This window comes from Dendrobates tinctorius, unplaced genomic scaffold (genome assembly GCF_039654945.1).
Source record: "Dendrobates tinctorius isolate UK_male_01 unplaced genomic scaffold, ASM3965494v1 ptg000011l, whole genome shotgun sequence".
NCBI lineage: Eukaryota > Metazoa > Chordata > Amphibia > Anura > Dendrobatidae > Dendrobates > Dendrobates tinctorius.
The window spans coordinates 117,264,510-117,288,300 of record NW_027361679.1 but is presented as its reverse complement, the minus strand read 5'-3'; the positions used below and the strand labels follow the sequence as shown (position 1 = coordinate 117,288,300).

Below are 23,791 nucleotides of genomic sequence, written 5' to 3'. Positions count from 1 at the left end.
CAACAAGTGACCCCATTTTGGAAACTAGACCCCTTAAGGAACTTATCTAGATGTGTGGTGAGCACTTTGAACCTCCAAGTGCTTCAGAGAAGTTTATGACGTAGAGCCGTGAAAATAAAAAATCATTTTTTCTTTTTCCACAAAAGTGATTTTTTAGCCCCCAATTTTTTCCCCAAGTGTAACAGGAGAAAATAGACCCCTAAAGTTGTTGTGCAATTTGTCCCGAGTACTCGGATGCCCCAGATGTTAGGGTAAACCACTGTTTGGGCACACATCTGGGCTCGGAAGGGAGGGAGCACCATTTGACTTTTTGAATGCAAAATTGGCTGGAATCAATGGTGGCGCCATGTCACGTTTGGAGACCCCCTGATGTGCCTAAATAGTGGAAACCCCTCAATTCTAGCTCCAACCCTAATCCCTAATCATAATCCCAACCCTAATTCCAACCCTAACGGAAAAATGAAAATAAAATCGTAGTTACTTACCGATAACGTTATTTCTCTGATCCCATGACGGCACCACGGAGAGAGAGGGATCCGCCCTCAGGGACAGGAAACCTACAGATGAAAAAGGCGGTACCTCTCTCCCACATCAGTTGGTTTACAGAACATTACACAGAACTTTCAGCTGCAACTCAAATGGTTATAAAAATCCAAAATTAATCAAATTACTCAACTTAAGCTTAATAGAGGCACCGTGTGGCTAAGTACTAAAGCTAACTAACTCACTCTAAATGTGCACACCTGTGTGTGAAAGAGAGGGGATGTACGGGTGCCGTCATGGGATCAGAGAAATACCGTTATCGGTAAGTAACTACGATTTTCTCTTTCCCCCATGACGGCACCACGGAGAGAATTACAAAGATTGTACATCTAGGGAGGGACCACCGCCTCCAGAACCCTTTTCCCAAAGGTGAGGTCTGAAGAGGAGGTCAAGTCTAGACGGTAAAGTTTGAAAAATGTAGAGGGGGAAGACCAAGTGGACGCTCTACATATCTGATCTATTGAAGCGCCGGCTTTCTCCGCCCAGGATGATGCCACTGCCCTGGTTGAATGGGCCCTTACGTCCTCCGGGATGGCCACCCAGCAGGAGGAGTAGGATAGGGTGATGGCCTCTCTTATCCACCTCGCCAGTGTGGCCTTCGATGCTTTTTGACCCTTCCGAGGACCCTGAAAACAGACAAACAGAGCCCTATCCTTCCTAAACTCCCTCGTGGTTGTTAAATATTGGACCAGACATCTTTTTACGTCTATAGTGTGCAACACCTCTTCTGTTTTGTTTTTTGGGATTGGGGCAGAAGGAGGGTAGGGAGATTTCCTGGGTCCTATGAAACTGTGAAGACACTTTGGGGAGATATGCTGGGTCGGTTTTAAGAATTACCCTATCCTCCAGAATTTGTGTGAAGGGTGCGTGGGCAGACAGAGCTTGCATGTCACTAATGCGGCGGGCCGAAGTTAAGGCTACTAGGAGGGAAGTCTTAAGCGACAATATTTTTAAGGGAGCCTTCTCTAGGGGTTCGAAGGGAGATTTGGTTAGTGCATTTAGCACCAGATTTAGATCCCAGGGTGGGGTGGTGTGTAGAGGGATCGGCCTGGACCTACTTGAGGCTTTAATGAATCTCCTAACCCATCTATTTTTGGCTAGGTCATGGTTATACAAAGCTCCCAAGGCCGCCACTTGTACTTTTAGGGTGCTGGTAGCTAACCCCTTTTCCAACCCCCTCTGTAGGAATTCTAGAATCTTGGCTACAGGGATTTTGCCCGTTGGGTAAGAGCCTGACACTGACATGAACTTCTTCCACACTTTGCCATACGCTTTAGTGGTTACTGGCTTTCTACTTTTTAGTAGTGTGGATACCAAGTTTGACGAGAAGCCCTTGTTACTTAGGAGCTCCCTCTCAAAAGCCAAGCTGTCATATGTAGGTTTTTTATGTGGGGTTGATGCACTGGTCCCTGGGATAGCAGGTCTGGAGTTTCTGGTAGCACCCAGGGATCCGTTACAGACATTCTTCTCAGCCAGGAGAACCATATTCTCCGTGGCCAGAAGGGCGTTATTACCACTACCGTTGCCTTGTCTTCCCGTATTTTCCTCAGTACTAAGGGAATGAGAGCTATTGGGGGGAAGGCGTAGGGCAGATGATAATCCCAGGGTACCGTGAAAGCGTCTAGCGCTACTTGCCCCCCCCCCCCCGGGGATCGATCGAGCATAAGGTTTCCAGCTTCCTGTTCTGACTGTTCGCATATAAGTCTATATGTGGCTGGCCCCAGACTTTCACGATCTGATTGAAGATTAACTGGCTTAGCTCCCACTCCCAGTGTTTTAGACGTGTCCTGCTTAAAAAGTCCGCCGTTTGATTTTCTGCACCTTTTATGTGAAGGGCTGTCAGGGATTTTAGATTGTGCTCTGCCAGGTGGAAGATGGATTTTGTTACCTCCATCAGTGGTTGAGATCTGGTGCGCCCCTGGTGGTTTAGGTATGCCACCACTACCTGGTTGTCTAAGACCCTTGTGTGATGGGTATGAAGGGAGTCCAGAAAATGAATGAGAGATAGTTTTACTGCCAGCAGCTCCCTCATATTTGAGGAAGCGGACTTTCTTCCCTTGTACCAGGCAACTTGTGCCACTTGGTTGTCTAGATGTGCACCCCACCCCCAGGGGCTTGCGTCTGTGGTTAGGATCTTTGTTGCCGGCAATGTCCAAGGAACCCCCTTGACTAGGTTGGCTGAATCTGTCCACCACTTCAAGGAATGTTTTGTCTCTGGTGAGATGTTTAACTGCATGTCTAAATTCCTGTGCAAGGAAGTGTTTGCGTCTAGTATTTCCCATTGTAAGTCCCGAGTATGGCTCTGAGCCCAGTGAACTGCTGGCATGCAGGCTGTCATGGATCCTAACAGTGACATCGCCTTTCTTAGGGTAGTGTTTGGGGAGGTTATCATTTGGGACGTCATTTGTTTCATTTTTTGAACCTTTGTCTGCGGCAGGTAACATTTCTGTTCGATTGAATTTAGTGTTATCCCCAAATACTCCTGTACCTGACCTGGTATGAGTTTGGACTTGGGCAAGTTCAGCATCCACCCTAGGCTCAGTAGGGACCTCATTACTATGTCCAATTGTTGTTTCCAGTGTTGAGAGGTAACCCCTATTATTAAGAGATCGTCCAGGTATGGGACTATCAGAATGTTTTGCTCCCTTATGTGGGCCATTACTTTTGACATTACCTTTGTAAATACCCTTGGAGCAATGGCTAGCCCGAAGGGGAGGGCTCTGAACTGATAATGTTTTAACTCCCCCTGAATCGTCACTGCCACTCTTGAGATATTTTCTGTGGTCTCTGTGAATAGGCACATGATAATATGCATCCCTCAAGTCCAATACGGCCATGAAGCAAGCTGGGGGAAGCATTTTTATACAAGATTTTATCATCTCCATTTTAAAGTGCTGGATTTCTAGAAATTTGTTCAGCCTTTTCAGATTTATGATCACCCTGTATGAACCGTCTGGTTTCTTGCGAAGGAAAAGAGGGGAGTAGAAGCCTTTGCCCCTGTCTTGGTAGGGGACTTCCTGTAATACGTTTTTCTCCCTTAGGTTCGCTATTTCTTGTTGTAGAGCCAGCTGCTCTTGTGACGACCTTTGAGGGGTTATTATGAAAGAGTTGTTTGGAAGGGAGATGAAATTTAGCCTCAGACCTTCCTTTATTATGTCCAGTATCCAAGAACTTGCGGATATCTTCTCCCATGCCTGGAGAAAGTATGATATCTTCCCCCGACCTGGGGAATACCTTCATTGTGGTTTCTTGCTGTCGGGATTTTTGTTAAAACATAAATCCCTTACTCTTGTTCCTTCTGTCCTCCCAACCTTCTTTGTTCCCTTTTGGGGGCTTCCGCCGCATAAACCTCCTGTTCCGAAAGGGACGTTTGTATGACTGGCTGGGGAACCCGGGAAAGGATTTTTTCTTGTCCCCGGCCTTGTCTAAGATGTCGTCCAGTGTTGGGCCAAACAAGAATTCCCCCTCGCACGGGATTGCGCACAATTTGGCTTTTGTCTGCAAATCTCCTGGCAAGCATTTCAGCCATAAGGCGCGTCTTGCGGCATTTGAAAAGGCCGCTGTCCTGGCTGCCAGTCTTGTTGAGTCTACCGACGCATCCGCCAGAAATGCTGCTGCTCCCTTCATTAGAAACTGACCTCTGTATCGTTTCTCTCGGGACCTTCTCCTTTGAGAATCTAAATGGTCCAGCCATACCATATGGGCCCGTGCTGTACATGTGGCTGCTATGGCTGGCTTTAACCCCCCTCCTGCTGCTTTCCAAGCGTTTAAAAAGGTTTCAGCCTTCTTGTCCATTGGGTCCTTCAGGGTGCCCATGTCTTCGAAGGGCAGGGCAAACTTTTTAGAGGCCTTTGCGACCGCTACGTCTAACTTAAAAGCTTTGCTCCAAAAGGAGCAGGCCGGGTAGTCAAAGGGGTATTTCCTCTTTGGTGTTAGGAGGACTTTTTTGTGTTTTTTTCCACTCTCGCTTGATGAGGGAGTGGATTTTCTCATTAATCGGGAAAGCCCTCCGTTTCTTTTGCTCTAGCCCTCCGAACATTATATCTTGGGCTGTTTTCTTGGGGCGTTCGTCTACCAGCCCCATAGTTGTCCTCACAGCCTTTACCAGGGCATCCATCTCCTTCATGGGAAAGCAGCTGCGTCCCCCTTCAGATGATGATGAAGAGGATCATGAATCACTTGAGTCGGATAGTTCGTTTTCCGACTCACTGGTGCTCGACTCTGGGGATCTATGCCTGGATCGGCGTTTCTTTTTTGGAGGTCCTGGCCCCCTTAAGGGCGTCTTCGACCTGAGTTTTTATTAACGTTCTGAGGTCTAAGGCAAACCCCGGGGATTCTTCCTGTATTGTCTGCTCTATGCAAGCCGCACAGAGCTTTTTCTCCCATTTAGGGGGTAGTTCCTCAGTGCATATAGCACATACCACATGTTTAGATTTAAACTTTAGAAGAAAAATTTTTTTTATTTTTTTTTTAACTTAAATTTCCCGCCGCCCCCCTTCCCAGGGATCCCTGCGCTCCGCTGGAAGTACCGCGGCCCGCCGTATGTCTCGCGCATGCACTCTGCGAGATTACCCAGCGGTGCACCGCGAGTCCCCCCTTAAGGGAGCCGACATGGCGCGCGCCCATCCCCCGGTGTACCGCGCGTCCGGCGCCGGTTTCCTGCGGCCTCCCGGCGCTCCACACGTGGCTCCAGTGGCCGCCGCCACCGCCCCCGCTCTGCAGGAGGTTTTTTTTTCTCTCTTCTTCGCTGGGATCGGCAGGCTTCCAGGATTTCTTCACTGCCTTTCCCCACTCACCCTCAGGGCCCACCGACCCCGATGGTGGTGCTTTTTGCTTTTGGGGGGGGGGGGGGGGGGGGGGAGGACTATTCAAAGCCTCGATCCAGCCGAGGCAGGGAGCCCCGCTGCCTATTGCCGGTCTGGATCGGTCCCCGGATCCTGCGACGACTCCAGGTACGCGCTGTAGGTTCCCTGTCAGGGACAGGAAACCAACTGATGTGGGAGAGAGGTACCGCCTTTTTCATCTGTAGGTTTCCTGTCCCTGAGGGCGGATCCCTCTCTCTCCGTGGTGCCATCATGGGGGAAAGAGAAATATATTTTCTTTATTTCATTATACTTCCCTAACTAAGTTGGTGATAAAGGGGGGGAAGTTACTATTTTTTTATTTTGATCACTGTGATGGGGTTGATCACAGTGGTCAAAATGTACCTGGAATGAATGAACGGAATCTGCTGGCGGGCAGGCGCACTGTGCATGCTCCCATTTCCCTCAAGGAAGAAGATTGAGGCCCCACCGGAGGATGCTGGAGGGCCCGAGCACCACCGGGTGGGGGGGGGGTGTGATCAGGGACCCCATTTCTCTCTCCTCTGATGTGCAATCACATCAGAGGAGAAAGTAAATGCAAAATTGCTGCTTTTTTGCGGTCGCCGTTATACGGTTAATAACGGCAATCGCAAAAGCGGGATCGGTAAAAAGCGACCCAAATCATGTTTTCTGGGGTCTCAGCTACCTCTGGCAGCCGAAACCCCGGAGAAAATCCAATTCTGGGGGGCGATGTACACTTTTTCCACAGCGCCGTTAATTAACGGCGCTGTGGTTTAAGTGCCCTTAATTACCGCCGTTGAAAGGCGTATCGGCGGTCGTTAAGGGGTTAAGTATTCCAGTGTTTATTTACTTCAATACTTCTTTGGTTGGATTTATAAATTTTCAGTGAATACTCACATGTCATGTCTACATAAAAGATAGTTCCATTATCTTTGTCGTTTATCTATGATCATACTGTTGTAAGGGAAGTTTGTCAGAGAGCCACATAACAAGCAGATACAGACATGTAGATGATGTATCACGCACATAGGACATTAACACCTTTATTACCTTTTTCTTTGTACTATTAGAAATAACGTAATAAAATTACATATCCAAACCATAGGACACAGATGCCATGTTCTGTTAGTGGAACTCAACCTGCTCTCAGGAAATAAACCGGAAGCTTGTGAAACGTACATTTCAACTATGTCCACCACAATAAGTTATTGATAAAAAAAATATTAGCGGGCACTGATTTATTTCAATTCTTCACACAGTTGTTCTTTATTAAAATGCATTAGGCATGGAGACCACTTGGGCTGTTTTTTTTTTTTTTTTTTTACAATTTTCCACACCAAAACAATTACAAGAAGATTCAATTTCTGTAAATTCCAGACAGAGCTTCAGATGGTGGAGAATGCTTGACGACCATGAAGCCCTGATCTTTTTGCATGTGTATTGTGCAAATCATTCCAGGAGGAGAATCAGAAACTCCATTTCTGCTAGGAAGCACAAACTACAAAACCAGAATTTTCACTTTGTACTAGCAATTTCTGTATTCCTGGAATAAAATATGGGTCATATCAAACAGTCAGTAATGTACAAATGGTTAAGTGGTGACAACCAACACCACGACCCCGCTTTATAAATTATAAACAGACAAGGGTAGGCCAGGGAAGGAAGAGAAAACACCAATATACTGTATCTTTACCCTTCAAGAGTAACAAACAGACCAAATGTTCATACTAGGTCAGCCCTTTGTGCTACATTGCGGCAAGTTATACTTATTAGATCCTTCTGTAGAAGGTGGTGTTGCACATAGTAAAAGTAGAGCAATAGCCACTGTTTGCACAAATGTAAAAAAGGAAGACAGGCCGTGGTGTGGTCACTTGGTACTTCTGGATCATATGCTCTTGAAATATTTAGAATTGCCCCTCATATGCTGGTTCAGATCATTGATGCTGATCTTCATTGCTTGCACTTGGAGTTCGGCTTCTGATCTGACTGCGCAATTGTTCTATTAGTTCTGGGTTTTGTTGCTGCATTTGTTGAGCAAACTGTTGTCCACTAAAAAGAACAAAACATAAATTTATGTTCCCCCAAGCCATTAAAATCATGTAATATTCCCCTAGCATTCAGCTGATCTCCATGAATTAGTACACAAAAAAAAAACAAACAAAAAAAAACACAGTTGGTAACTGTTCTCGCTGGAGCAAGATACAGATGATTACAGATTTTTCTTGCAGCAAAAATGTAGAATTACATAGATAACCCAAGGTTAATTTTTTTTTTTTTTTTCTGGTGCCAAGGTTTTTTTTTTTAATGGATTTAGAGTATTTTGGAGGATGCCGAATTAAAAAAATACCATTTCTTTTGCTGAATTGGTTCTAGTTTTTGAGGTCATTCATCTATGAAAATAAAGCATTCCCCCAATGCGACTTGTGTGTGATAAATGCAACGGCTTTTTGTTCTGTCTTGACTCGTTACAGTGTCTTAGGTAATGAAATATATTTTAATTTGTAGGTTTTCAATGCTATAAAATTGACTTTTTGAAGCAAGAATTCGAATGTAATTAACTATTAAATAATATCTCAAACTAGAGCCAGTCTGGCAAAATCAGTCATATTCTTAATCAGAACCATAAACTTAACATAAAACCGTTCAGACATAACTGACACCAAAATATCCCAGTGTTATATTCCAATGATCAAGTGACCATGTAATAGATGGGTGCAGCCACCTACTGTGGATAAAGTGAACCTGTAAGCTGATAGATGCTGCCAAATCCATGGGAATGCATTAGGCACACACTGTATAAACTCATTCAGGTATATTTAACTCTGAAACGTTTTGGTTCAGAGGAAAACATACTTTAAAGGCTGGCGGGGACAGAGCTGTTTAGGATACTAGTCGGGCTGGAAGAATCTTGGTGGCCTCTCCCGGTCTGCTGCCCTGGATTGGAAGGTCCTCTGCCTATGTGTGCATATTCACTTTTAAAGTATGTTTTTCTGTTGAGGGTATCTGAGGTGGAGGATCAGGTATAGCCTCTGGATGATATCACAGCAGGTCTGCCTAATGCTATATGACACTTCACTCTGAGATCAGAGTTTTGGCATTAAAAGGAAGATGACTTGGAGAATCGACTGCACTAAATCTCTGCATTATGGCATTTCCTGAAAGGGCAGAGGGTCAGCGCCCTGATGAATTTTTTACAAAATGACTCAAGTAATTATTTCCTGACCCACCCTACTTCTTGGCCTTTGCTATGGAACGTGCTCATAGGGTGCCCCCCAAACCCACTGCTCTTGGTCAGACTCCTAAATTACTGGGACCGGCAAAGAACTCCACATGGTTGAGCGTAACAGAGATCTGGTTTGACAATGCCATATTTTCCATCTTCCCAGACTTTTCCACCAAAGTGCAGAAGCAAAGAGCCTCATTCATCTACATCAAACATTGTTTGCATGATCTGCAGATTCCATATTCTATGGCATTCCGGGCTTGAATACGAGTGGTTGATAGAGAACTGGCCAATTTATTTTCCACTCTTACCAAAAGGATGACTGGCTAACCAAGAGAAGGAAGGTGAACCGCAAGAATCCAGACAACATAAGTACATCTACTGGTTTTCTATGTTGATTAAAAAAAAAAAAAAAAAATGTAATTATGATGGATTACCTGGATTCGAGTTCTCCCCAACCCATTTACCTTGTCTAGGAAGGATGCACTTTACTCCTAATCTTTTCTGGCAGGATATACAGTCCGTGTTGTGAAGGCTTTGATGCAATCTTTGTTACCTGATCACTCAGATTTGTTTAGGTTCAACTGCTTCATTCATTGGCTACAGTTGAGCCTGACCTGTTTAATGCTGTATACAGTCATAGCTGAAAGTGTTGGCACCCTTGAAATTGTTCCATAAAATGAACAACTCAAAAAACTGAGGGGGGGGGGGGGGGGGGGAAGGCAAATTGGACATTTCACACAAAACCCCAAAAATGGGCTGGACATAATTGTTGGCACCCTAAACTTAATTGGTTGCACACCCTTTGGAATAAATAACTGCAATTAATCACTTCCTATAACCATCAACAAGCTTCTTACACCTCAACTGGAATTTTAGGCACCTCTTGTTTTGCAAACTGGGTGCCTTCCCCCAACAGCAATTTTAAGATCTCTCAACAGGTATTCAACATGATTTAGATCCACTCATTACTGGCCACTTCAGAACTCTCCAGCGCTTTGTTTCCATCCATTTCTGGGTGGTCTTAAAGCATGTTTAAAGTCATTGTCGTGTTGGAAGACCCATGGCGCAAACCAAGCTTTCTGACACTGGGCACTATGTTGCGACCCAAAGTCCTTTGGTAATCTTCAAATTTCATGATGCCTTGAACACAGTTAAGGCACCATGTGAAAGAGGCAGCAAAACCACCCCAAAACATCTGTGAATCTCCATCATATTTGACTGTAGGTACGGTGTTCTTTTCTTTATAGGCCTCATTCGATTTTCGGTAAACAGCAGGAAGTGCTTTACTAAAAAGCTCCATATTGATCTCATCTGTTCACAAGATTTTCGCTTACTAACGTACATTTTGGCAAACTGCAGTCTAGTTTTTTTATATCTCTCAGCATTGGGAGGTCCTCCTGGGTCTCCTGCCATAGCATTTCATCTCATTGAACTGTCGATAGTTCGCGCTGACACTGAAATACCTTGAGCCTCCAGGACAGCTTGAATTTCTTTGGAATTTGATTGGGGCTACTTAGCCACAATCGGGACTATCCTGCATTGCAATCTTTCATCAATTTGTTGCTGTCGTTCAAGCCCAGGGAGATTAGCTACAGTGCCATGGGTTGGAAACTTCTTGATTGTGTTAGGCCCCGTGGACAAAGGAATAGCAAGAGCTCTGGAGATGGACTTGAAAAATAACAGCAATCTTAAGGTTACAACGATTTTGGTTCTGTAATCCTCCAACAGTTCTCATCTCTTTGTTCTCCATGATTAGGATGGCACACAGAGACACAATGCAAAATTGAGTAAGCTTCTCCCCTATTTATCTGGTTTCAGGTGTGATTTGGATATTGCCTACAACAGTTAATGTGAGTTTGAACAAGAATCAGAGACTTGAAACAAAGATGTTTACCAAGAATTTTCAAAAGGTGATAATTTTGTCCAGCCCATTTTTGTGGTTTTGTGTGAAATTATGTCCAATTTGCCTTTTTTCCCCCTCTTTTTTGTGTTGTTCCAATACACAAAGGAAATGAGCATGTGAACAACAAAACATGTGATTGCAATAATTTTCTGGGATAAATACTTTATTTTCTGGTACAATTTCAAGGGTGCCAACACTTTTCAGCCATGACTGTCTTTTGCATTGATGATTGTTCTGCATACACTATGTTTTGAATTATTGTCTATTACTATAGTGAAATGGTGTAACATCAAGTACATGGGCCATGTGTGTCCATGGCATTCCTTTAAAAGGAGACGCATCGAGGTGTATTCCCTTCCATTGTTTAACCACTTTACGACCTATGACTAGAGTTGAGTGAATATGTTCGGAATCTGCTGCCGAATCTGAACTTGCACTATTCGTGCCAAATTTATGTTTGATTATTGGTTCCGAACATATACGTTCATTACTACTCCCATTGAATCCAATGGCTATCAGCTGTGCTCGGCGAATATTGCAAAAACAATATTCGCCGATCGTAATCGCAACTGAATTTTGATATATTTGCTCAACTCTACCTATGATGTATAGGTACGTCATAGGTCGCCACTCCGTTTGATAAGGACTCCGGCGCTGAGCCTGCATCTTTTCAGGCACATGACAGCTGATTTCTTCAGCTGACATGTGCCCCTAACAGCCATGGGTGAAATTGTAATCCACCCACGGCTGTTAACACGTTAAATGCCACTGTCAATCTCTGACAGCAGCATTTAATATGGCACTGCCAAAAGCGAGCCAGTCATAATACCTGCCTATCGGAGCGCCCCTGTCACATTATCGCGGGGCGCCGATAGATTGGCATGACAACCCGGGGTCTGCAGGAGACCCCAGTGGTTGTCATTGCCGCCCTGCTATGAGCGCCGTAGTAGATGAGCATTACTGCTACATATAGCAGGGCTGAAGCTGAACGTAATTCTTTACCATGCCGTATTCTATGTCTGGGATTAATCGTTTTCAACCTGGACAGTGCCACGATGCGACAGTCTTATGGTGCAGAGGCGAGTACCCTGCAGTGAACTCGCCTCTGCACCATGAGACTTTCCCGGCTGAGAACGCAGCTTCAGTGACTGGCAGTAACCTCGATGTCACCGCTAGTCACTGATACTGCGCTCGCAGAAGCACATTTACCAGTGGTTCTCAGCCTGGATGGTCGCACCTTGGTACTGTCCGGTTTGAAAAACTATTAATCTCCAGACATGGATTATGGCGTGGGACAGATCGACGGAGAGGTGAGGGATATTGTTTTTTTATTTTTGTTTTATTATTAGAGACGAGGGATTCAGTGGAATTAGGCATTTTATTCACCTAACTGTGTTTGTTATTTTTAAATAAAAAAAGGAAAAGTGTGTTTTGTTATTATTTCAAATATAGGACTTTATTCTGGCTGTGTCTTTATTTACAAAATAAATATTAGATTAGTAATGGATAGGTGTCTGCCTCTCCATTACTGAGCCTTGTGCTTGATGTCACCGGACAATACAAAGGTGACGTCAAACCCACAAATATGATCTCACTTGCCACTACAACAGGGCAAGTGTGAAGAGCCGGGAAAAGCGCCAGAATTGGCGCATCTAATAGATGGGCCTTTTCTGGGCGGCTGTGGGCTGCCTATCCATGGCCCCTTACCAGCCTGAGAATACCAGCCTTAGCTGCATACTTTACCTTGGTGGTTGTCAAAAATGGGGGGACCCCATGCTGTTTTTTTAAAATAATTTATAAAACTGTGTGGTGACCCCTCTATTCTTGATAACCAGCATTGCTGAAGATGACAGCAGAGGGTTGAAGCCTGGCTGGTTATCCAAAAATATTATTCAAAAATACAGGGGAACCCATGCCGTTTAATTTTTTTTTTCTTATTTATTTACAGCGCAGGAGCCGGCTGATGAATACTCCCATCAGCTGGTCCTGTTCTCACTGTTATTAGCGGCAGCAGGCGTCGGCTGGTGAGTGCAGAAGTCCCATCAGCTGACGCCAGCCAGAGGTAAACTTTATTCCTCCGATCACAGCTGCGGGCTCACACTTTCATTTTACAGCATCTGAACTGCGGTGTCTGACAGGCAGTGATGATTTTACAGCCGATCAAAAGCGGTATTTGCTGCACCTCTCATGCACGTGCCAGCGCAACAAACACCCGGTGTTCGCTGTCCATGTCAGAACAGCAGGTGTTCGGTATGGACGCTGAACTTTACTGTTCGGGTTCACACATCTCTAGTGCTCTCTGTCCCCCACTTTCGTATGGCATTGTCACGGAACCACTAGCTGTCAGGATCCGTCAAGCGGCATGGTATCAAGGGATTAAAGTGGGTTCCAATGAAGAGAAAATCCAGCTCAACGATGAGGTGAAAACACAATTCTTTATTCACTCATATTTTTGGAAAAATAGAGGATAAAATTCAGCATAGTACGGACAAAAAGTTGCATTATCAACGCATTTCAGGTGTCACAGCACCCTTAATCATCAAAACAGATGACATGTCCCGGATTTGAGGTGGGCTCTGTTATGAATGGGTCACCGAGGAGGAAAAAACAACACAAGCCAAGTCTCAGAAAACCAGAGAGGTTGGTAACTATGCAGATTGCAGATCCCTGATCTTACCACACAACTAGCAGCAGTCGTGGAGCGTGCCTACGATGATCCTAGACGCCTCGTCACAACCGGAAAGCTACAAAAGCCTAAAGCAGGAAAAGAGGAAAACTAACTGCCCCAGAGCAGACCCCAAAGGAAAGACAGCCCCCCACATGTATTGACGGTGAAACAAGATGAAAACACAAAGGCAGAAAAATAGGCTGAGCAAACGATGGGGCCCGACTAACTAGAAAGGACAGGAAAGGAAAGACACTGTCTGCAATCTGCCAAAAACCCTACCAAAATAATGTCCAACACTTCTGATAGCAAAATTAACCCTGAAGTCACTAGACTTCTCCCACTATATCAGCACGCTGAAATATTCCGAGAGAGCAAAAAGAGGCCAATCTAATAAGGGACCAAAAGGCAAATACAGATAAATAGGAGTGGTATTCAGCACAACCCCAGCAGGGGCTGGCTGACCACAAAAAACTGAATTGACCAACAAGAGCAAGTGTGAACAATAGCAAAAACAAACTTAACTTGAGAAGACTGGAACAGAGCTGAAGTCCAAGACCTGAGAAGCAGACTGAATCACCAGCACCAGGATAGGGCGTCGGCTGTCTTATATCCAGTCTGATACTCCAGAGATCCAATCGTTATCCTCCTCATCAGGTGGCAGATCACTACCAATTAAACCAACCTCACTACCTCCTGTCACCACCAGAGGGAGAACGGAAGGAGAACTCTCAACTGGTGGAGCAGAAAATGAGTTCACAACAGGGCTCACTGCCGGAGCCCACATCAAAGCGGGAGATACCATCATTGGACGTATTAAACCATCCAATGTCAGTAAAAAAAATTTTTTCTGAATTGCTGTGACATTTCAGAGTCAATCATACCTGGCTGAGTTCATACAACCAGTACATGCAACAGATCAGGCAGCATGAGTCGGCCGACAGGTTCACTTTAATAAGGTTGTTCACTTGGATCCTAAAGGAAACCTACTCAACACTGATAGGAACGGTGAAGTGGAAAGATATAGTGCAGACACTATATAATTTAACAGACATAATTAACCAGATCCTGACGATACATTGTCACATTTTTTTTCGTTGATGTAGTATAAAATGCCATAAAAAAATTATCGTTTGGATATTAATGTAATTTTTGCATATTTTTGTTGTGATATCAGTGGGAAAATAAGGGAAAGGAGTGTCCATTTTTCCTTTTTTTCCTGACCACACAGGATTACTAAAATACATTGAAAAACTTGTTCCCCATTCTGCAAGTTATTTTTATAGATCAAACATTACTGGAGTGGGGCTAGTAAGAGCAATTTGGATTGATAGTGGTGATTCTACTCATTGAATATGGTCATAAAATACTTGAGGGGCGGTGGAGTTGCGAGTCAGACAGATCAAGATTTGCATATTTTTAATTAACCCAGTATATTGGCCCCAGTTACAAGGGAAATGCAGTTAGAGCCTATGGATGGTCTGAAAAAAGTTAAAAAGTAACATTTTTTTTAATATAAATTTTGTTTATCATAGAATATTATGAGGCTTTGCAAATCACTGTATTCAGGGATTTTGCTTCATTCCTGTAAAGAAAAAAAAAAAAAAAAATCCATAAGAGGCTATGTGCACACGTAGCGTTTTAAAACGCTTACTAAAAACCGGACTCCTTCCCAGAAATTTCACCGCGATTTTACCGCGATTATGATCGCGATTTTGCCACGATTTTCGCGTGCGATATTCAAGCACTTTCCAAGCGATTTGAAGCATCGCTTGGAAAGTGATTGACAGGTTGGTCACACTCGTCAAACATAGTGTTTGACAAGTGTGACCAGGTTTTTACTATTGAGGCTGCCTATGCGGCATCAATAGTAAAAGATAGGATGTTAAAATGCTAAAAAAAATAAAAAAATCGGTGTATATTTACCTTCCGGCGTCCCGCGCTGCATTCCCGGGCCTCGGCGTTCCCAGTAATGCTTTGCGAGACCTGTGATGACGTAGTCTCGCGTTGCTATAGCGATCTCGCGAGACCGCTAGAGTCACGCGAGACTACGTCATCACAGGACCTTGCCGCAAGGCATTACTGGGAACGCTTAGGCCGGGAATGCATCACGGGACGCCGGAAGGTAAATATACACCGATTTTTTATTTTTTATTCTTTTTTTACAGGGGTATGGTACCCAGGGCCTGGAGGACAGTCTCCTCTCCTCCACACCGTGGGTACCAACCGCACATGAGACGCTTAACTTCCCGCATGGTGGGCATAGCCACATGCGGGAAGTAAGCGATTCTCATGCATTCCTATGGGTGCGGTATCGCGGCAATTCTTTGCGATTCCGCACAAAGAATGAGCATGCTGCGATTTTTTCCGCGATGCGATTCCGCCGCGGAAAAAAGCGCAGCATTAGCACAGCATGTGCGGAATGCCATAGGAATGCATGGGGGGCGTTCTGTACACGATTTTTAAGCGTTTTCGCAGCCTTTTTGCGCCAAAAATCGCAGCAAAAACGCTTAAAAATCGCTACGCGTGCACACAGCCTAAATGTCTCCAAAGTTCCTGTTTATTTCTCAAGTCTATTTACCTGCCTTTGTATCAGAATATGCTCATGTGGAGCACTGATGATCAAAGTGAAAGGGTCAGCACCTGTGTCCTCCTCTGAGTGGTATCAGAAGAATCTCCTGCCGCAACTTATCCTCAGCATACCTTAGACACGGTACAGAGCGGACCCTTTCACTACCACCATTGGTACTCTGAAGGAGTACATTCTGATATCAACGCAGGCATACAGACTGAGGAAAAGCAGCGGTTTGGCAGCCACTACATGCAATTATTTATTTATTTCTTTACAGGAATGAAGACAAATCCCCTAACAAAAAGTTTCCTAATAATAGAAAAACAATGACAAGAAATCTGAAAAGCTATACATACGCTTGTATAAGACTGGCCAAGTCTGTGGGAGGTGCGTGTCCTGCAGCAGCTGCGCCAGCCATGGGATTGCCAGAACCAGAGATCATACCGGACATTCTGAAAAGAGAAAAATGGTAAAAACAGGTCTGTCCCTACAACGCTCAAAGTGAACCTACCATATGTTCATTTTAATAGAATATGAAATGAGAAAACCTGAAAAGCGTGACTCTGAAATCTTTACTAGACTTCTTAACCATTGCAAACTATAACAATAAAATGGACCAAACTTACACACGTGGGATTTGACCAATATTGTACTCCCCTTAACCTGGTTACACCCATCTGACATTCATGACGTGAGTGAGGACAGATGTCCAGACTGGCTGACCCAAACTCTACCACTCGTACATGCCCATGAGGCTGGGGAGTTTGGGCCAGTACACCTGCTGTCAGTTTGGATATCTCTTTCCACATTCTGACCAATAAAGTCGGGCGTGAGAAACCGGCCTGATATGCCCAGTAGAATTGATGAGGATTTCATGCCAATATTCTTAGAATAGTTAAAGGAAGTGGCACCACTAAAGGGGTTGTCCCACAAAAAAAAGGACATTTTAATCAATAATATTTTCCACAATTAGACATGTTAAAAAAAGAATATCCTGTGCTGAGATAATCTTACGAATGTGCCCCTGCTGTGTACTGTGTAATGGCTGTGTCTGACCGTATAGGAACATGGTCTGATCATACCACAGCTCCTGGGCAGGAGAGAAGGCAAAAGAGAGGATACAGACAGGACAGCAGGGGATCATAAATAATTCTTTTTGTGAGGTAAAATAAATTTCACTGCTTCTTATTAAGCAATGTTTTACCTCAAAGGAAGAGGTAACTTTTGTTTCCTTCCCTTCCCAGGAGATGTGATATGATCAGACCATGTACCTGCACGGGCAGACATAGCCATTACACAGTACACAGCAGGGGCACATTTATAAGATTATCTCAGCACAGGAACATTATTTTTTTTTTTTTTTTTAACACATCCGATTGTGGAGCTTATCATTTAAAGATTGATTAATCAAAATTAACTTTGTTCGTGGGGAAAACCCCTTCACCCCCAAACCTGTTTTTGCCTTCACGACCAGGCTAATTTTTACAATTCTGACCACTGTCCCTTTATGAGGTAATAACTCTGGAACGCTTCCATGGATCCCGATGATTTGGAGACTGTTTTTTAGTGACATATTGTACTTCATATTAGTGGTAAAATTTTTGATATGACTTGCGTTATCAAAATTTTTTTTTTTTTAGCAATTTTCAAGCTTTTAAATTTCATGCCCTTAAACCAGAGAGTCATGTCACACAAAATAATTAACATTTCCCACAAGTCTACTTTACATCAGTACAATTTTTGAAACTATTTTTTTGTGGTTAGGAAATTATAAGGGTTAAAAGTCGACCATCGATTTCTAATTTCAACAAGAAACTTTCATTTTATATTTCTCAGGGACCATATCACATTTTAACCCCTTCACTACCAAGGGTGGTTTGCACGTTAACTACCGGGCCAATTTTTACAATTCTGACCACTGTACCTTTATGAGGTCATAACTCTGGAACGCTTTCATGGATCCTGGTGATTCTGACATTGTTTTCTCGTGACATATTGTACTTCATGTTAGTGGTAAAATTGCATTCAAATAACTTGCGTTTATTTGTGAAAAAAACGGAAATTTGGCGAAAATTTTGAAAATTTCGCAATTTTCCAACTTTGAATTTTTATGCCCTTAAATCACAGCGATACGGCACACAAAAAACTTAATACATAACATTTCCCACATGTTTACTTTACATCAGCACAATTTTGCAACCAAAATTTTTTTTTGCTAGGAAGTTATAAGGGTTAAAAATTGACCAGCGATTTCTCATTTTTGCAACACCATTTTATTTTTAGGGACCACTTCACATTTGAAGCCACTTTGAGGGGTCTATATGATAGAAAATACCCAAAAGTGACACCATTCTAAAAACTGCACCCCTCAAGGTGCTTAAAACCACATTCAAGAAGTTTATTAACCCTTTAGGTGCGTCACAGGAATTTTTTGAATATTAAAAAAAAAATGAACATTTAACTTTTTTTCACAAAAAAAATACTTCAGGTTCAATTTTCTTTATTTTACCAAGGGTAACAGGAGAAATTGGACTGCAAAAGTTATTGTGCAATTTGTCCTGACTACGCTGATACCTGATATGTGGGGGGGAACCACTGTTTCGGCGCATGGCAGAGCTCAGAATGGAAGGAGCGCCGTTTGACTTTTTCAATGCAAAATTGGCTGGAATTCAGATCGGACGCCATGTCACGTTTGGCGAGCCCCTGATGTACCTAAACAGTGGAAACCCCCCCAAGTGACCCCATTTTGGAAACTAGACCCCCCAAGGAACTTATCTAGATATGTGGTGAGAACTTTGAACCCACAAGGGCTTCACAGAAGTTTATAACGTACAGCGGTACAATTAAAAAATCATATTTTTTCCACAAAAATGATCTTTTCACCCACAATTTTTATTTTTCCAAGGGTAACAGGACCCTAAAAGTTATTGTGCAATTTGTCCTGAGTACGCTGATACCCCATATGTGGGTGTAAATGACTATTTGGGCGCATAGCAGAGCTCGGAAGGGAAGCAGCGCCATTTGACGTTTTTGGCTAGAATTGAGATCGGACACCATGTCGCGATTGGAAAACCCCTGATGTACCAAAACAGTGGAAACCCCCCACAAATGACACCATTTTGGAATCTAGACCCCCCAAGGAACTTATCTAGATGTGTGGTGAGAACTTTGAACCCCCAAGGGCTTCACAGAAGTTTATAACGTACAGCAGTACAATTAAAAAATCATATTTTTTCCACAAAAATGATCTTTTCACCCTCAATTCTTATTTTTCCAAAAGTAACAGGACCCTAAAAGATATTGTGCAATTTATCCTGAGTACGCTGATACCCCACATGTGGGTGTAAACCACTATTTGGGCGTATGGCAGAGCTCGGAAGGGAAGCAGCGCCATTTGACGTTTTTGGCTGGAATTGAGATCGGACACCATGTCGCATTAGGAAAGCCCCTGATGTACCAAAACAGTAGAAACCCCCCACAAATGACACCATTTTGGAAACTAGACCCCTCAAGGAACTTATCTAGATGTGTGGTGAGCACTTTGAACCCCCCAGTGCTTCACTGAAGTTTATAACGTCCGGGCGTGAAAATAAAAAAATCGTATTTTTTCCACAAACATGATCTTTTAGTCCCCATTTTTTTATTTTCCCAAGGGTAACAGGAGAAATTGGACCCCAAAAGTTGTTGTCCAATTTGTGCTGAGTACGCTGATACCTCATATGTGGGAGAAAACTACTGTATGGGCACACGTCAGGGCTCGGAAGGGAAGTAGTGACGTTTTGGAATGCAGACTTTGATGGAATGATCTGCGGGTGTCATGTTGCGTTTGGAGAGCCCCTGATGTACCTAAACAGTGGAAACCCCCCACAAGTGACCCCATTTTGGAAACTAGACCCCCTAATGAACTTATCTAGATGTGTGGTGAGCACTTTGAACCCCCCAGTGCTTCACAGAAGTTTATAACGACCGGGCGTGAAAATAAAAAAATCGTATTTTTTCCACAAACATGATCTTTTAGTCCCCATTTTTTTATTTTCCCAAGGGTAACAGGAGAAATTGGACCCCAAAAGTTGTTGTCCAATTTGTCCTGAGTACGCTGATACCTCATATGTGGGAGAAAACTACTGTATGGGCACACGTCGGGGCTCGGAAGGGAAGTAGTGACGTTTTGGAATGCAGACTTTGATGGATTGGTATGCGGGTGTCATGTGCATTTGGAGAGCCCCTGATGTACCTAAACTATTGAAACTCCCCACAAGTGACCCCATTTTGGAAACTAGACCCCCCACGGAGCTTATCTAGATGTGTGGAGAGCACTTTGAACCCCCAAGTGCTTCACAGAAGTTTATAACGCCTGGGCGTGAAAATAAAAAAAACATTTTTTTCCGCAAAATTATATTTTTGCCCCCAATTTTTTATTTTCCTAAGGGTAACAGGAGAAATTGGACCCCAAAAGTTGTTGTCCAATTTGTCCTGAGTACGCTGATATCTCATATGTGGGAGAAAACTACTGTATGGGCACACGTCGGGGCTCGGAAGGGAAGTAGTGACGTTTTGGAATGCAGACTTTGATGGATTGGTATGCGGGTGTCATGTGCATTTGGAGAGCCCCTGATGTACCTAAACTATTGAAACTCCCCACAAGTGACCCCATTTTGGAAACTAGACCCCCCACGGAGCTTATCTAGATGTGTGGAGAGCACTTTGAACCCCCAAGTGCTTCACAGAAGTTTATAACGCCTGGGCGTGAAAATAAAAAAAACATTTTTTTCCGCAAAATTATATTTTTGCCCCCAATTTTTTATTTTCCTAAGGGTAACAGGAGAAATTGGACCCCAAAAGTTGTTTTGTAATTTGTCCTGAGTAGGCTGATACCCTACATGTGGGGGTAAAACACTGTTTGGGCACATGGCAGAGCTTGGAAGGGAAGGAGCACCATTTGACTTTTTCAACGCAGAATTGGCTGGAATTGAGATCAGACGCCATGTTGCCTTTGGAGAGCACCTGATGTGCCCAAACAGTGGAAACCCCCAATTATAACTCCAACCCTAACCTCAACACACCCCTAACCCTAATCTGAGCCCTATCCCTAACCCTATCCCTAGCCCTAACCCTAACCCTAGCCTTAACCCTAGCCCTAACCCTAGCCCTAACCCTAGCCCTAACCCTAGCCCTAACCCTAGCCCTAACCCTAGCCCTAACCCTAGCCCTAACCCTACCCTAACCCTAGCGGGAAAATGGAAATAAATACATTTTCTTTTAGTTTTATTATTTTTCCCTAACTAAGGGGGTGATAACGGGGGGTTTGATTTACTATTTATGGCGGTTTTTATGTTTGGCGGCTGTCGCACGCTAAAAGACACTTTTTATTGTAAAAATAGTTTTTGCATCACCACATATTGTGAGCTATAATTTTTCCATATTTTGACCCACCGAGTCATGTGAGGTCTTATTTTTTGCGGGACGAGTTGTCGTTTTTATTGGTACCATTTTCGGGCACATGACATTTTTTGATCGCTTTTTATTCCGATTTTTGGGATGCAGAATGAACAAAAACCAGCTTTTCATGAATTTCTTTTGGGGGGTGCGTTTACACCGTTCCGCGTGCGGTAAAATTAATAACGCGTTTTTATTCTTCAGGTCAGTACGGTTACAGCGATACCTCATTTAGGTCTTTTTTTATGTTTTGTCGGTTTTTTGCAATGAAAACAATTTTATATAAAAAATAATTATTTTTGTATCGCTTTATTCTGCGAGCTATAACTTTTTTATTTTTTTGCGGATGATGCTGTATGGTGGCTCGTTTTTTGCGGGACAAGATGACGTTTTCAGCGGTACCATGGATATTTATATGCGTCTTTTTGATCGCGCGTTATTACACTTTTTGTTCGGTGGTATGATAATAAATCATTATTTTTTGCTTCGTTTTTTATTTTTATTTTTTAAGGGGTTCGCTAAAGGGGTTAACTAATGGGACAGTTTTATAGGGCAGGTCATTACGGACGCGGCGATACCAAATATGTGTACTTTTATTGTTTTGTTTTTTTTTTATTTTCAAAAAATGGATTTATTGGGGAATATTTTTTTTTTTTTTAACTAATTTATTTAGCGATTTTTTTTAAATTATTTTTAACACTTTTTTTTTTTTTTTTTTTACTTTATTACCTTGTCCCAGGTGGGACATCACTGTCCTGTGACAGATCGCTGATCTGTCACATCACAGATCACTGTGACAGATCAGCGATCTGTCACAGGCACTGCTGCAGACTTCCTCATGCCTGCGCTTTGCAGGCACTGAGGAAGCCAGCTTCCTCAGGCCCCCGTCGCCATCTTGGATTCGGGGGCCTGGAGGAAGGGAGTCCCCCGCAGCAGCGCTGCACATTGCGCTGCCGTGGGGGGCTCAGGGAAGCAAGGAGGGAGCCCCCTCCCTGCCGATGCTTCCCTTTAACCCCCGGTACACCGCGATCGCGTTTGATCGCGGTGTGCAAGGGGTTAACGTGTCGGGGGCGGTCCGTGACCGCCCCTGACACATTGTGCCGGGTGTCAGCTATGATAATTAGCTGACACTCGGCCGCGATCAGCGGCGCTCACCACGTGGGCGCCGCTGATCGCGATGACGTAATATTCCGTCCATGGTAATTAGGTCCATGGACACATGGACGGAATATTACGTCAATTGTAGGTAAGGGGTTAAGTGACATAATGCACCCAAAAATGACACCATTCTAAAACCGCACCTCAAGGTGCTCAAAACCACATTCAAGAGGTTCATTAACCCTTCAGGTGCTTAACAAGAACTAAAGAAATGCAGAAGGAAAAAAATGAACATTAACTTTTTTTTTTTTACAAAAATTTCATTTTAACCACAACTTAAATTTTAATTAATTTTCTCCTGAGTACGCCGATACCCCATAAGTGATGGAAAACTGCAGCAGGGCCCAGAAGGGAAGGAGTGCCATTTGACTTTTTGAATACAAAATTTATTGGAATCATTAGCGGATACCATGTCCCATTTTGAGAGCCCCTGGATGTGAATGACCAGCGAACTCCCCCCACAAGTGATCCCATTTTGGAAATTACACACTTCAAGCAATGCATCTAGAGGTGTGGTGAGCACCTTGAGCCCCAAGACGTTTATAAGGTAGAGCCGTGAAAAAAAAATAAAAATTTTACCCACAAAAATGGGTATTTTTTTCATTTACATAAAGATAGCAGAAGAAAACAAATACCAAGATTTGTTGTGCAATTTCCTGAGTACACAGATACCTCATATTTGTTCGAAAACTACATGAGGCACAGTGCAAAGCTCAGAAGGGAAGAAGCACCATATTGGAGTTGAGATTTTGCTTTACTGGTTTGAAGATTCCATGTTACATTGGCAGAGCCCCTGAAATGTCAGAACAGCAGATCCCCCCATAAATGACCCCATTTTGCAAACTACACCTCTCAATGAATTCATCTAGGGGTGCAGTGATGATATTGATACCACAGGTGTGTCGCAGAATTTTATACCATTTGGCAATGAAGAAAAAATAATTACCGTATATACTCGTGTATAAGCCGACCCCCCATAATTTTGCCACAAAAAATGGGAAACTTATTGACTCATGTATAAGCCAAGGGTGGTGCTGCACAAGGGTGAATGGTGGCCCAACAAGATGCTCCAAGGATAAATACCCACCATATATTGCTGCACAAGGGTTAATAGTGGCCCAAGAAGATGCTCCATAGATAAACCCCCCCCCATATATTGCTGCACAAGGGTTAATAGTGGCCCAAGTAGATGCTCTATACATACATACCCCCCCCATATGCTGCACAATGGTTAATGGTTGCCCAAGTAGAAGCTCCACACATAAAATACTCCCCATATGCTGCTGCGGCTAAGAAAAAAAAAAGGACATACTCACCTCTCAGTTGCTGGGGGCCAGACGCCGGTGTCACCGCTGGCTCAGGCCCCCGGCACTGGCTATATTTACCGTTTCCCGCTCCATCGCTGTCTCCCGGGTCCTGTGCAGTGACGTTAGCAGAGGGCGCGCGCACTGACTACGTCATCGCG

At 43.7% G+C, this 23,791-nt stretch overlaps 1 protein-coding gene across 2 annotated transcripts in view; it reads right to left on the bottom strand.

Annotated features, from left to right (window-relative positions):
* Nucleotides 1-6,603: 6,603 nt before the first annotated feature.
* The window catches only part of SGTA (small glutamine rich tetratricopeptide repeat co-chaperone alpha), an 82,982-nt gene continuing 65,794 nt past the window's right edge, over nucleotides 6,604-23,791 (bottom strand). For both annotated transcript variants that reach the window (XM_073546776.1, XM_073546768.1), the window contains exons 10-11: nucleotides 16,089-16,184; nucleotides 6,604-7,415 (exon numbers count right to left, since the gene is read on the bottom strand). In XM_073546776.1, coding sequence (XP_073402877.1) covers nucleotides 7,301-7,415; nucleotides 16,089-16,184 — 211 coding nt within the window. In that variant the 3' untranslated portion in view covers nucleotides 6,604-7,300. The remainder of the gene's footprint in view (nucleotides 7,416-16,088; nucleotides 16,185-23,791) is intronic.